The 13,715-nt window shown below is 51.0% G+C and overlaps 5 protein-coding genes across 5 annotated transcripts; 3 read left to right on the forward strand and 2 right to left on the reverse strand.

The window, feature by feature from the left end:
• Window positions 1–1,064: 1,064 nt before the first annotated feature.
• On the forward strand, window positions 1,065–2,990 carry PMZ80_006945 (uncharacterized protein; the record flags this gene model as incomplete). Its single annotated transcript, XM_064875354.1, has 1 exon — window positions 1,065–2,990. The coding sequence occupies one exon, from the start codon at window positions 1,065–1,067 to the stop codon at window positions 2,988–2,990; it is 1,926 nt and encodes a 641-aa protein (XP_064728619.1).
• Window positions 2,991–3,323: 333 nt separating this feature from the next.
• Window positions 3,324–5,022, reverse strand: PMZ80_006946 (uncharacterized protein; the record flags this gene model as incomplete). The annotated part of the gene is made up of 2 exons (XM_064875355.1): window positions 3,324–4,655; window positions 4,945–5,022. 2 exons carry the CDS (start codon window positions 5,020–5,022, stop codon window positions 3,324–3,326), a joined length of 1,410 nt encoding a protein of 469 aa, XP_064728620.1.
• A 225-nt stretch (window positions 5,023–5,247) lies between these two features.
• On the reverse strand, window positions 5,248–5,892 carry PMZ80_006947 (uncharacterized protein; the record flags this gene model as incomplete). The annotated part of the gene is made up of 1 exon (XM_064875356.1): window positions 5,248–5,892. One exon carries the CDS (start codon window positions 5,890–5,892, stop codon window positions 5,248–5,250), a length of 645 nt encoding a protein of 214 aa, XP_064728621.1.
• Window positions 5,893–7,373: 1,481 nt separating this feature from the next.
• Window positions 7,374–9,042, forward strand: PMZ80_006948 (uncharacterized protein; the record flags this gene model as incomplete). Its single annotated transcript, XM_064875357.1, has 5 exons — window positions 7,374–7,409; window positions 7,464–8,123; window positions 8,170–8,323; window positions 8,369–8,535; window positions 8,602–9,042. 5 exons carry the CDS (start codon window positions 7,374–7,376, stop codon window positions 9,040–9,042), a joined length of 1,458 nt encoding a protein of 485 aa, XP_064728622.1.
• Window positions 9,043–9,572: 530 nt separating this feature from the next.
• Window positions 9,573–11,846, forward strand: PMZ80_006949 (uncharacterized protein; the record flags this gene model as incomplete). The annotated part of the gene is made up of 1 exon (XM_064875358.1): window positions 9,573–11,846. The coding sequence occupies one exon, from the start codon at window positions 9,573–9,575 to the stop codon at window positions 11,844–11,846; it is 2,274 nt and encodes a 757-aa protein (XP_064728623.1).
• Window positions 11,847–13,715: the final 1,869 nt, after the last annotated feature.

Consider the following 13,715-nt stretch of genomic DNA (forward strand, 5'->3'; position numbering starts at 1 on the left):
AGAACTCGGCATTGCTGTGGTGAGGTCGACCTATGAGAAGGTTCCTTGCAGAGAAGCTGCCGACGAAAGAGGTGTGGAGATCAGAATTTCTAGAGAGAAATCCTGCTCTTGCCACTTCTCGCAGAAGTTACCGATGCCTTCAGCGTCGGTTGGCCTGGAGTGAGTGTACGATTTGTACGATTGTTGGCTGCCTCGAGGGCGTCATCAAGAAATTGATCCGGGCTCGAGAGCCGGGTCATTGAACCATCAATATGATCATCAAAGAGCGCAAGCTCAGCTGCACCGTGTGCGAGACACTTCGGCGCTCGTGAAATTTATCATATCAACCATCGAACTGTTGGAATTGCTGGGATAGATCGCTAGTCGGCGATCGACACCTGCCTCAGAGAGGGCAAAGCATCCAACATGTTTGTGGTATTTGAGCTTTCAACACTCAAGGCCTGAGAGCAATGTTAGCATGTAATTCAACTTGCTGCCCCTCTACACGATGTTTCCTATTGCTGGCCGATTCCGGCTTTGGCAGATTATCGTTGCTCGATTCAAGGCCAATTCCTTGGCGTCGCAGCATTTTTCATTTTCATCATTGATCGAGCTTGAAGCTCGAATCTGAGGAAGATGACCTTTATTGATTTCCCATGCTGGCTGGAACTTTTTGATCTCACTATTGCGCATATTGCAACTAAGCTATCGTTCACAGCTGATCAGCTGTGCAAGAAAAAGGTGCTCCTAACCTAGGTAATTGCTAACCTAGATACGGCGGCCCAAGCAGCCGTTGCTTAGGTGAATATCGCCGTTGGTCAACCTGACCACTTTGACCACCGTGATTCTAGTTCACTCTCATTCATCTTTTCACTCCAGGACGTTGGCGACAATGCACGCGGCAGCCCATTTTAGATGCAACGAAAGCGAGCAAAGATGAGCTTTAAGCACAACCACCCGAGATAAGGACTCGGCCATGGCTTGATTATCACTATCAACAGTCACCCCGTACCACCCGGAAGTGATCACATAGATGGTTTTCTTGAAGGCAGCAGTCCATACATCGATGGTAGCGGTGGCTCATAATGACCACACGGCGCAAGCCGTTACCATTTCATGCACAGCTCCAAGCACCAAATCATGAATCAACTCCAAACAGGTCACTGACACCAGCAAGGTCTATGCCAGCGTTGAGCTCGATGCCTGTTTGCGATCGCTCGAGGGAGCATCTGGGTTACGATGATGGTTACGATGATGTCCTTGATTCGTACTATCATAGTAGTCTAGCCGATGATGACCTTGTCTCATACCATCGGAGCCTCTCACATGATGCTGAATTTCGTCAGATCCAAGGCAGTACATTCATGTCCGGCTATTCACCCGAGCTCAATGGACCTGCAAGCCCATTGGATGCCCCATTAACTATTGTCCAAACGCCTCTGGACCCTTCTCCGAGCCTCTTCGAAGGCGAAACCCATGACGGAAACGACGCCGCACCGTCAGCATCATCACGAGCTCGAAGCAAGGTTGCAACAGCGCTCGAAGACACTGGTATCTTCCTCGGCGGCCTAATCAAGCACCCGGTCGAGACCAACAGGCATTACACCATTTTGCGCCATTCCCACGGGCTTGTTTACTACCAAGGTCCAAGCACCTCGATCGCAATCAGCATCTTCGCGGACAAACCTATGCCTTCAGAGCGCCGCATGTGGCTGCAATTGAAGGAATGGACTGGCAACACTGGCATGGCTGCGAAGGCGCTCCTCCGCTCCAACAACAGCTGGATCAGTGTCACGCCTGAACAACGAGTGGACGCCACTAACCTACCAGCTCTGGACGAAAGAGCATGGCAGAGAGATATCAAGAAGTTCGCGAGTAAAGCAAGCAAGGCGCAGCAGAAGCACATTCTGCGTGAAACTGCTGTGGTACGCATACCTTACGAAGCAGGCGACGGGTACTTCCGTATCATTCTCACTGGTCCCGACTCGAGGACTGTGCTCTGCCCCAGTCCTGTGTTCCGCATTGCATCAACCTCGACGTCCGCTAGCAGCCTAAAGGGTGCCTCGCTAGCCACATTGCCGATCGAACTCGGCGTTAAGGTTGCCCAGACCGCGGCAATCAAAACAGCCACCACAGTCGTGGCGCCATGGGCAGGTGCGGTGAAGAACAGAGTCGCCGCCGCCCCCTTCGCAAAGTACAGTGGTCACGCCCAGACCGCATGGAATGCATCGCACATGCAGGAGCGTGTTGACACTGTCACTGAGCAATACAAGACCAGACAGATGGATGCTGCAGCACGACCTGGCCTCGACAGAACGGTATCGGCGCCTGCTGTGACACGTTCTAACGTTATTGGTCTCGATGATGGTCCTGAGCCGCCGTTTCCGATGCGAGTGGGAGGCGTCATCTCTAGGGGGACTGGCCAAAGCATCTCTCTCTTCAACATGCCTACTGCCAATCTCGACGACATACCTTCAGATCTGCTGGCTTCCCTACCCCTCGGTGTGTATTTAGGCTGGGCAAAAGTCGTACCCAAGGACAAAAGTCAGCTCACTCTGTACGAGGATTGGCGTCAAGCTATAATAAGCATCACATACAGCAATACCACAAATATCGCTCGACGAAAATGCGTCCGAGTCCATCTAATCCATGACTTCTCACCAGGTACCACCTTCTTCGGCGCAAAGCTCAAGCTTGTCATTATGGGGTACCTTAGACCACTCACCCTGCCCGCCGACCGAGATGTTCTTTTCCTTGAAACGATCAACGACATCGCCATCACTCAAGCGAGCCTTTCGAGACCGGCATGGAGCCACGAGGAGACGCTGCACAGAGCTAAGACGGCCCAGAACGCAAGAGGCGTAACGGACAGGATGGTCGACATGCGAGTTGCAGGGCAAAGACAAATCGATCGAGTGCCCGTGCATATGCTGGGGGTCAGAAATGACAGCATCGGTGTTCACGACCGTAGCATGTACGGGAATGGTGGCATTTGGGTCAAGAGGGACTGAGATTGTGATACTTACTGTATTATCCTTGTGCTTCGGCACTCGAGACTACTGGCACTCACCAGCACCTATGTCGATAACAGGCTCGAATGACAAAAACTTAGCGGAGCTAGTAGCGCAAACACACCGGCTAAGAGCAGGACAAATTGTAGCATCAGGAGAAGTGTAAGAGGACGAGAGAGACTCCAGGGTATCCGATGTGCCTTCGACTTGATGCTCAACAGAGCAGAAAGACCCAGGACTCACAGGTTACGCAAAAACGACTGGGCGTCGTTACGAATAAAAGCTTCCGGCGAAGATTCGAATCCTAACTCATAACACTCAACGGACACATTCCTATTTTGTCAGACCATTCACCTGTTCAACAGTATCACAGACCATATCCTCAAAGCCCACCCACTCCTTGATTCCCAGGATCTCTTCACAATTCTTACTCTCAACTTCGAAGCAATCCAACTCCTGCTTCTCCTCCGAGCACTCCACACCCATCCTGCTCCTCAGCACATCCGCCATTCTCGCATACGTCGTCCTGTGCGGGCCCAGTATAAACCTCTCACGACTCGAAGCGGGCGTAACCAAAGCCCAAATATGCGCCCTCGCAACATCCCGAACATCAACCCAATAAGGGTAATCGGGCTCAATCCATTTGTCCCCAGGCTTCGACGACGCGACCTGCCAAATAAGACCCTGACTAAAGCTCAGACTGTCAGCGCCTTTCGCGAGCGGCAGCACATTCGGCCCACCAATATACGCCGGGTTGATCGTGCAGAACCGCCAAATGGGCTTCGCATCATCGTACAAGTCCCAAGCTGCTTTCTCAGCGAGCTTCTTGCTTGCCATGTACGTGATGAAAGCCCTGTACTTTTCAGACCAAGCGCTCAGGTCAAGGTTGGGATCTGCTGCAGTCTCGTATGAGATTGGGTTCCAGTCCTCGGGTGTGTACGTGTGGCCCGGCCGCAGGCCGTACATTGGGTCCATCACAGCTGCGAAGGAGGATGTCACGACCACTGATTGCAGCGAGTGGACGGTTAGTGCTGAGTTGAGTAGAGAGGTTGTGCCGCGAACGGCAGGTATAAGCACGTCCTTTTCTACGTCCTTCGCGCCAACGACCAGAGGTGATGCGATATGTGCTATGTGGGTACAGCCTTGCACGGCGGTATCGAAAGCGCTGGGCTTTGCTATGTCGGGGATATAGACAAGCTCAAGGATACCGGAGGTGATGTGCTCGGCGAAGATTTGTTTCAAGCCTGCTGCTGAGGTCTCCGAGCGCACTGTGGCTCGAGTTCTGGGACGCTGGTCGACTGGGAGTGCGAGCAGCTGGGCGACGGTGTGTTGGGCTACATGACCGTTCGCGCCCGTCACGAGGATAAGCGAGGATGGAGTGAAGTTATCCATTGCTGAGCGACTTGGCGATGCTGGTGCCAAGGCCAACTGTTGTGCTGCATGGATCAGTATCGCAGGTATAACGACAACAATATTCACGTCTTTCCAGCATGATGGTGAGCGTTTCAGGTGTTCCTCTTCATATTGGGTGCATGACAGTCGGGCCCCCAGCTTCGTACATACCAAAAGTACGATGGTGGACTTAGCTGCTATAGCTCCGATGCGGATCTTGACGAGAATCGCAACGAGCGATACACGAGCTGTGCCAAGCATCGGTTGAGATATCTATCAAAGATTAGCTTGCACTTGGCTGCATAAATTCGGCCGACTGATGGCCTGAAGCGGACATAAGTCAAATAGACCTGAATCCCTTGGGACTCAGTCAGAGCGCATGACATCGCTCAAGCGTTTTGAACAGTGGTCGAAACAATCATGAACGTTTTGATGCAAGTAAAGTACAGTGCTAAGGAAAACCACCCCGATGTGTACCTTGAGTATTATACATTGCTTGAGTGAGCCTCGCTCAAAGCACGAAAGCGAAAACCAAGACCAAACCTGACAAGATCATCTGTACATTCATCAGACTTTTCGTCTTCCCCGAACCACCTTGGAACTGGAAGCCTTCATCTGTGGGGCCGCCGGCATTATCCATGATCGGCTTTAAGCAGCTCAAGGTGGTATCGACGGCTGCAGTCCTGCCATTCAGGGGCTTCATACCCGTAAAGACAGGCGTGAGATGTGTGAGGATCATCTCCTCCGTGCTGGAATTGACCTGGTGGACCTTTGTCAGACTATATTGGCCATTGAAGGTCGGGCTACAACGACCCGTAACCAGTGGAAGCGGCATGTTGGGCCCAGTGAGATCTAACATCGCAGATTAGCACAACGACAATAGTGGATGCCTCATTAAAGACTTGCCTTGGCCGCTGACGGCACCCCAGGACTGCTTGGCAATTTTGCACGTTGCCGGTGGGTCGTCGCGAAGCTCTTTAGCTAAAAGCTGGCATGTGAACTTCGTCTCGTCGAGCTGCTCTGCCTTCTTTTGCACCTGCCCGACCCAGTCATTCACGCACTGTGCTGTGAGCGCATCAGCACAAGTGCCTTTGGCTGCTGAAGCGCCGACGCTAGCCTCAGACGCACTGAAGTTCAGCTTCGATGCAATGCCGTCGAAGAAAAGGGCGCAAGCTTTGACTGAACTGTGCTGCCGCAGGTCGAGATCTGGAGGCTGGCCTAGATAGAAGTTCAGATGATCTGTGCCTAACTTGCCATCCGTTCGCGAATCTCTCGGCATATATCCGACAGTCCATGACAAGGGCTCTGCTGCAAGACTGTTCGTAATGTTGGCTACCCCAACTGCGTCGAGCCACTCATTGTCGACGGTGCACGTGGTGAGACCCCCAGAAGTCACAATGAAGGGGCACTGGGCATTCCCAAGGTCTGCACAACTAGACAACTGTGCATGGGTCGGCTGACCTAGGTAGATGGAAGCAGTCAATATCAGACTTGTCGTTGTGCTTCTCATATTGGTATTCCGGTCCCGGCTCTGTGGTGATCGTTGGACTGGTGGGTACAAGAAGTGTTGCTAGGAATTAGTGGTTTGTGCGGAACATACGAGGAGGACGATAGTTTTGGATTCATGAGCGACTACTTATGCATTTGCCGCCATCCTAATGAACAGCGGCCTTGTATCACAGACCTGTGATTTAGGCGCTTGTTGGTACGGCCATCGGTCAGCAAAGTTCACGAGGAGTGTATTTGAAACATCAACGACTTGTGCATGCGCTCCAGCCTGCAAAGCAGGGTCGGGGATCGGTCTCTAACGGCCATGACCAAGCATACCAAATCTCTTCACGCAAGGCGTGTTCTGGTATCTTTTAACAAGTCAGACTGCGTCGGGGACGTGGATATGGCACCCAAGACTTGAGGAACAAAGCTTTTACTTGGCGCTTGCTTGATCACGTCGCTAGACTAATGTTTGCGATGTTTGCTCACGCTGATGGTCGCAGCTCTCCTCGCTCTTCGGATTGTGGCACTTTCGCAACCCCAAGTCATAACCTTCACTTACTCAACTCTCCGCCACAAACAATTCGCTGCTGCAGCTCCTTCGCACATTTACATCTACGCTTCACTATCTGTGCGATATTGAGTGTAGCCCAGATGGTGAAAGTTGAAGCGGTATTCCACTGCGACATCATCCTCACTTTGCGTTGCTTCGATCGATAAACAGGTTTACGATGGTGGTTGACTGCTTATACAACAGGTTGGAAAGTGTATATTCGAACATAAAAGACCCCGTTCCGGGCTGGAAGCCTTAGAGGATACTGGTGCTTGCATAATATGTTTTGTAAAAAGTGAAACAAGTATCCTCAACAAATGGCAGCATGACACCACTAGAGCAGGTTGTTGAATGATCACGGAGTGCACCTCGTACTCGACAAGAGTCCTCGTGTGCACGGGCCAGTACACGATACTAGCTGGACATCTATGCAGTGCCGCATAAAAAGGTAGGTGCCGGTTGCCATGCATGCATGGCTCGTATATGGTAGCGTTTCAGCGTTCCAAACACTCGTCAAGTCATGACATATCTGGCCATCGTGATTGACTGAACAGTGCACTGTGAGACAGCCTTCTTCCTCGCCGCCATGCATCACGAGCATGCTTGCTGCCACCCTGGATGTCGGATGCTCAAAACAAAGGTGCTCGTAAGGGAAGGCACCCCCCGCGTCTCACTACAATGTAGGAAGTCGCATTCGGCTCCCACCTGCTTCCTCAGCAGGCACCTGTTACACTCTGGCGTGCTTTCGATGGAAAGCAGCCTGCCTGTCCGCAGATATAACAAGATCCTTCGACCTCGCTCAATGCACAAAGCTACAGCTGTTGCCATCGCTGTATACACAAGTCGATCGCTTGCAAAGTTCTACTTTGCATAAACACAATGGCGTTGGCTATGCTCACCCTTAGCCTCCCTCTACTCGTCATCTCAACTGTGCTTCTGGTGGCAAGATGGATATATCGTTTGACATATCATCCTCTTTCCAGGTATGTGAACAGAACAAATGCAAGCTGTTGGTCAATGCTAACCTTTTCATACAGATTTCAAGGACCTACAGCGGCTGCTCTCTCAACCATGTTCGCCATGTCCTACGACATCCCAACAAAAACATCCTACGTGAAGAATTCCCTGCCTGGCACGACAAATATGGCCCCATCATTCGCATCGAACCCGACCATCTTCACATTCGAGATATTGATGCCTTCAACCAGGTTCACAAAATGGGTAGTCGGTTCGATAAGGAGCCTGCCCTCTACAGCTTCCCTTTCTCGAAAGGCTCAATCTTCAATACTTGGTCGAACAAGGTTGCGAGAGGTCATCGAGACATGTACGCACCATACTTCTCCCGCACCGCAATCGTCAATCTACAATCGGTCGACAAAGAGAACCTTGGAAAGTTTTTGAAGCGCATGGACGCCATGGCTGCAGACTCCAGGACTATTGACCTCACTAGAGGCTTCAAATGCCTTACAGGTGACACAATTTTGCGATATATCTTCAACCAGTCATTCAACGCACTTGACAGTCCTGGCTTCATTCATCCATTGATCGACCCCGTGGAGGACTTCATAAGTGATTGGACATTCACGGCTGCATGGTATTTCCCGAAGTTGATGGGCGTCATCGCAGCAGTGTGTATAAAGTGGCCCAGGATAGGGAAGCTAAACAAGTCGTTCAAGTGTGCTCTGGAACAGGTCGAGGTAGGCCATATCTCCTTCATATCTACTTCGCTGACCAAGTGTATAGTTCTGTGGCCAGCGTGTTGTTGAGTTCAGGGAAAGGGAGAAGGATCAACGGGCACACATATTCTATGCACCACTCAATCCAAATCCTAAGAAAGGTCATCCGACATTGAATGAGATTACTCTCGCTCGCGACGGGTGGATCTTGTTCTTCGCTGGTGAGTAGTCACTGGGACTACCATACACTGCTGATCGAATGACAGGGACTGACACATCCGCGGGGACTCTGGCTTTCGGTACGTGGCACCTTTTGAACAACCCACATCATCTGCGGATGCTACAAGAAGAACTCAAAAAAGCTATCCCCAAGAGTGACGACCTCAGCACTATAGAACAAGGATGGGTTGAACTCGAGAAACTGGATTTCCTGGTCAGTGATCAACCTTCCACCTTTCGTCACTGCGTATTTGATGAATACGCGCTAACTTACATTCAGAGGGCGGTGGTCAAGGAGTCTCTACGCCTGTTCTACGGAATACCTGGCAAGAATCCCAGAGTTGTACCACCGGAAGGTACGACGTTGTGCGGACAATTCATCCCTGGCGGGACTGTCATCTCAATGTCTGCTTACACTTACCAACACAACCCAGCATATTTCTCCACACATCCTCATCACGAGTTCAGGCCAGAACGATGGCTCAAGAAGGAAGATGCCGAATGGAACGAAAAGTTCTTGTTCCCGTTTGGGCGGGGTGCGAGGAATTGTTTGGGTCAAAACCTTGCGCTTGCGACACTATATATGACTTTTGCATATATCTTTCGTCGTTTCGAGCTCGAGCTCTTCGAGACCACGAAGGAGGATATGGACTGGCATGACGGGCTTTTGCCCATGACTTTTGGTCATCTCAAGGTCAAGGCTAAGAGGATGCAGGAATGACGCTTCTTTCGAGTCCAGAAATCACATGCTTGGGGCAGAGGCCATATGATATGTTTGTCGCCAGAGTCCGGAAACTAATGCCCGGCGATGTGCGATCAGTCTGAAGGCTCTCGAACCACAGCTTGAAATAGCCGAGGTGTGTCTTGGCACGGTCGAACAGTTGACTTTCGCTTCTCGCGGCAGTGCGTGGAGCGCGTGGAGCGCCTCTGGCATGTGATGCACGTCTAATCACTGATATACTGTATCTTTCTATCATCACGGGAAGTCTCAGTCAATGAGTTGCGTCCACAGATGTGTTAAGGGAGCTGCTGCGATGGCTGCTCCCAGCGGTCGTAGAGGTCTTTGGCATCTGTCAAGCTGCAGGTCTTGCTTGGCACTAGGCAGGGGTTTAGCGAGCTGAATCCGCCTATTTTTGTCACAGTCGAAGCTCATTGAACATGCTACGTGTTGGACTCTGTTCAATAGTTCGTCAAGAGCAGTTTGAATCCCTATCATACAATACATTATGAGGTTGTGCGCTTCGCAGAATCATGCAAGGCATTTCTAGAGCTATCGACCGCGCGCTCGACAACGCAATATCTCCATGGAAACTGTGTCGACCAGCAGGCAACTTCAAGGTCTGGTCGATCGAGCGGCGACGCGACAGCTATGCCACAGAGACGGTTCCTCGCTGCAAAATAGGATCATGCAGCATTCATGACTGGCGCCTGTCTGACGACTACTCTCTTGAACTTGCTTCGGTACCCATCATAACAGGCCAGGATGCATTCAGAACAGGCCTCAGTGTAGGAAGTCCAGATGTGCTCAAGCGGCTGTTCGAGGACATGGAGATACCGATTTCCGTGTTGTCGTCTTTCCTGAACAACCGGATACAATTCACCATATTCCCTAGTCAGAAAGCGGGCAAAGCAGTTCACTTGTTGAACTTCCGCCAATGGGCGATTGCCTGGAATTGCGATGCAGCCAAGGGCTCTTCCAAAGCCATATTATTATGGATGGGCGGATCGTGGGCAAAACTTGGTATAGAACGCCATGTTAAGCCTTTCCTTGGTGACATCGCAGAAACACGCATCAATCATCATAGTCCAGGTCTGCTTGGAGTGCTTCTCTGCGCCAGAAATGTGGCAGAATCCTTAGCGGACTTGGACGAGGAAGCGTTTCGCACAGAAAGGCGGCTTAGGCAATTGATTCAAGACGGACAGCTTAAGCAGGAGGATGAGCTTGGTAGGCTATCTGCTGCTCATGGCTGGCTCTTCGCTCGTTCGATTAGGGAGCGCTCCAGGTTGTCCGCAGCCTCCTCATTCCTCGAATATGCTACCAGTCACCGTCCGTCACTAGATCCAAACAGGGCTCCTGCATCACGAGCTGCCGATCTAGAAGCCCTTCAATTGTTGACCAAATCGCTCCTAGCACAGGCAGCTAAGCTCGGCGAGGAGTCTAACATGCACCTGTCCACAATATACAACCTGATCGCGCAACGGGACCAGGCGACGAATCTAGCCATCGCAGCCGCCTCTCGCGAAATCGCTCTGCAATCGAAAGTCGATCAAGAAAACAGCCTGGAAATCGCGCAAGCGAGCAAGAAGATAGCCGAGGAATCACGAAAAGACAGCAACGCAATGAAAATGATCGCCATCGTGACCATGGTGTACCTCCCAGGCACATTTGTCGCAACTTGCTTTTCAATGGGCATTTTTCAGTGGACTGCCAGGGCTTCTGATGTAGTCAGCCCACGAATCTGGGTCTACTTCCTCTTCACGGCGGTGCTGACTATTCTGACGATTGGTGGCTTTGTTGGTTGGACTTGGTGGCAGGATCGATACTTTCCTCAGGACAATGTCGAAGCTCTTTCCCTGCGACATAGCGCCAAGTTCGATAGCCCGGGATCAAGACCAGCAGCCCCCAAAGAAACAATCCGAACCAATACTCGAACAGCATCGATGGTTCAAAGCGCGCTGATCGAGCCGCCAAAGAAGAGCCCCCTTATCAATGTCGCATCCGTGGATGCAGAGAAGAGTGATGGCGTCCAATCTGTATCACAACCGGCAGGCACAACCCAGCCACCTCCCTTGCTGGGACCACTGACACTTGGGGGTGTACCACGCTCGGTCTCGCCATTCCAGAATATGAACAGGAGAAGCGAACTTCCGCGACGTCACCTCAGGCAGAGGTCAGTGTCGATTCGATCAATCTCCCCTCCAGACACGACGCTCGTTAAATACAACGGACCACCGTTCACAACGAGTGCACTAGCGCGGCATGCCCTACGCTCGCAAACACGCTCAAGATCACGATCACGCTCCCGAAGCCGAACCCGCTCCTTCGATCGAGACTTCCGCCTCCAGATGCGCCACGGACAGAGCCGAAGCAGCTCAAGCGACTCCCTTCCAGACAAACGCTACACCGCCAGAGCACGATCTCGCGAAAGAGCACAACCCCATGGCGATCGAGCATATCCATACAGAAGTAGAAGTAGAAGTGTTGATCGAGGATACCGTTACGAAAACAGAAATCGAAGCAGAAGCAGAAGCAGGACAAGGCTCGGAAGCATAATATTCTTCCCTGACGAGAGCACTGCAGAGCACAAGACCCACGACTCTAATGCAGTGTGTCCTGAATCCGTCATCACAACTATTCGTCAGAGTCACAACGTCGTTGAGCTAGACACAAGCTCACAACCAGAACCAGAACCAGAACCAGAACCAGGGTTATCGTCAGACTCATACTTGGACATACGGCTACTCGGCGGGACGCGATATACCTTTGCGGCTTTATTAAGGGATAGAAAGACGCTATTCTTATAGTCTCTAAGGGCTAATTAAACTCTCTACTCGTCCACTATTAATAACATAGAAGTGTAGTTAAGTGATGAAGTGGTAAAGAGAGAGAGAGGATTTTAAAGAAGTGGCCGATTACCAGGGTAGCCGATAAGACGATAAGCGTACTTAGGGCATTAGTATAGGCTTACTGGTCAGCTTATAGGGCTCTAAAGCCAAATCGAGCCTTAGCTTCTGGAGGCATTTATAGTGGCCACCGCTGGGGAGAGGTACAGTCTTTACATTAAGGCGTACGCTGGGTGATCGGCAGCGCTATTGTGAAAGACACTGGACAGACCTTGTACCGTAGGACATAGTTGGGGTCATTTACTTGACCACATAGTCACGGTCCTGCAGAGATAGACTAATAAGGGTACTGAAGTGAAGTACCGAGCATAGATGATTTTGTCTCATGTTGTCTCATTATGGCGTTCAAGCGCCTATGTATGCCGCGCGTATGGATTTCTGCCCAGCGCATTGCTCTGCTTCGTTTGCGCAACAGGGTATATGTAGCAGAATCTAGTACTCTATGAACGCCAGCCAATATCAGGTCCCTTGAACTCCTAATGGTTCATATATGCTTCTCAACCAGTATTGTGTGCTTCGTGTATGTACAATCATCATTCATTAGGCCAGCTTTTGGCTCCATTCGAGACACTCGATTGTTCGTTATTAACAACCCTCAAACTCCTCCTGGGACTCAGCAAAACGCCCAGGAAACTCGGCTCTTGTCCCTTCAACAAATCTTCCGTACTTCCATTGCTGTTGGTACGGCCTGCTGCGTGCTTTAATGCCATGACACTATCGTAGGGGTAGTGCTGCATGATGCCGTTCTGGTTCGTACTCAGGCTGTGAACGATGCACATCGCCACATCTCAGGCACAGACTCCCAGATCCCCGGCACGCTTGCATGAATGTGGACGCGGACGCGGCGTGCATATGCAAGCACTTAGGCTATCTCGAGGCTAGTCAGGCACGTTGGTCATGCCTAAACTCAAATAGTCATAGGCACTTTGACGCCTGTCTTCGCTTGTTGGTGGGGAAGTCGTTTCAGCCTGCGGGCTCCGACTGCATCAAAACATTTCTTTTCGAGTTCGGATCAGTAGAGAACTGCTTACATTGCTGCTCTTGTTAATAATATTGTACCATTAGAAGTGAAAATCCGAACCATTGTACGAGCACTCTAATTAAAGCGAGGAAATACCGCAGACTGGTGGCTAGCATAACAGTGAAGGTCAGTGGTCCATTGAGAGATATAACGAGGATTGTCTCAAATGCTGATTGGCAGTTAGAGGTGGTACAAACGCTGTGAGACCTGGCGTAAGTGCTTCATTCATTCTCATGTCTTCCAATCCCTACGAGTGCCCTGTGAGATCAATGGCGGTTCCTTCGATGTTCGAATCCTGTCCGACTATTGCCGCTTTTATCAAACACTTTGATCAGAGCAAAGACGAAAGAGCAAGGATTATATCAGATAGGTCAGACGGGATATGGCGCATGGTTGCATGAGCAGCCACTAGCATAGTAGAGCAACAGCTACTCCTTATCCGACGAGAGGCATCTCAGCATTCAGGGAAGAAAGAACAATCAATGTACCTGCAGTAGCGATAATGGCAGGCCGCGACCGCTGCCTGCGTTGCGAAGAGCAACAACCGGCTCATACGCGACGACCTCTGCTCAAATGCCTTGCTTGATTGCTCTCTACTACCTAAGCTCTGTGCTAAGACTTCACCCGTGATAGGCCGGTGTCCTAACCGCAAACGACGTTGACTATGGACCATCGAATCAGATACTGGCATTGAGGACTGCAGCCAGAAGGACCGGGTTTGTGACTTCGTCGAAGCACATTGAGACCAA

This window comes from Knufia obscura (assembly GCF_036327395.1).
Source record: "Knufia obscura strain CCFEE 5817 isolate CBS 148926 chromosome Unknown scaffold_8, whole genome shotgun sequence".
Taxonomy (NCBI): domain Eukaryota; kingdom Fungi; phylum Ascomycota; class Eurotiomycetes; order Chaetothyriales; family Trichomeriaceae; genus Knufia; species Knufia obscura.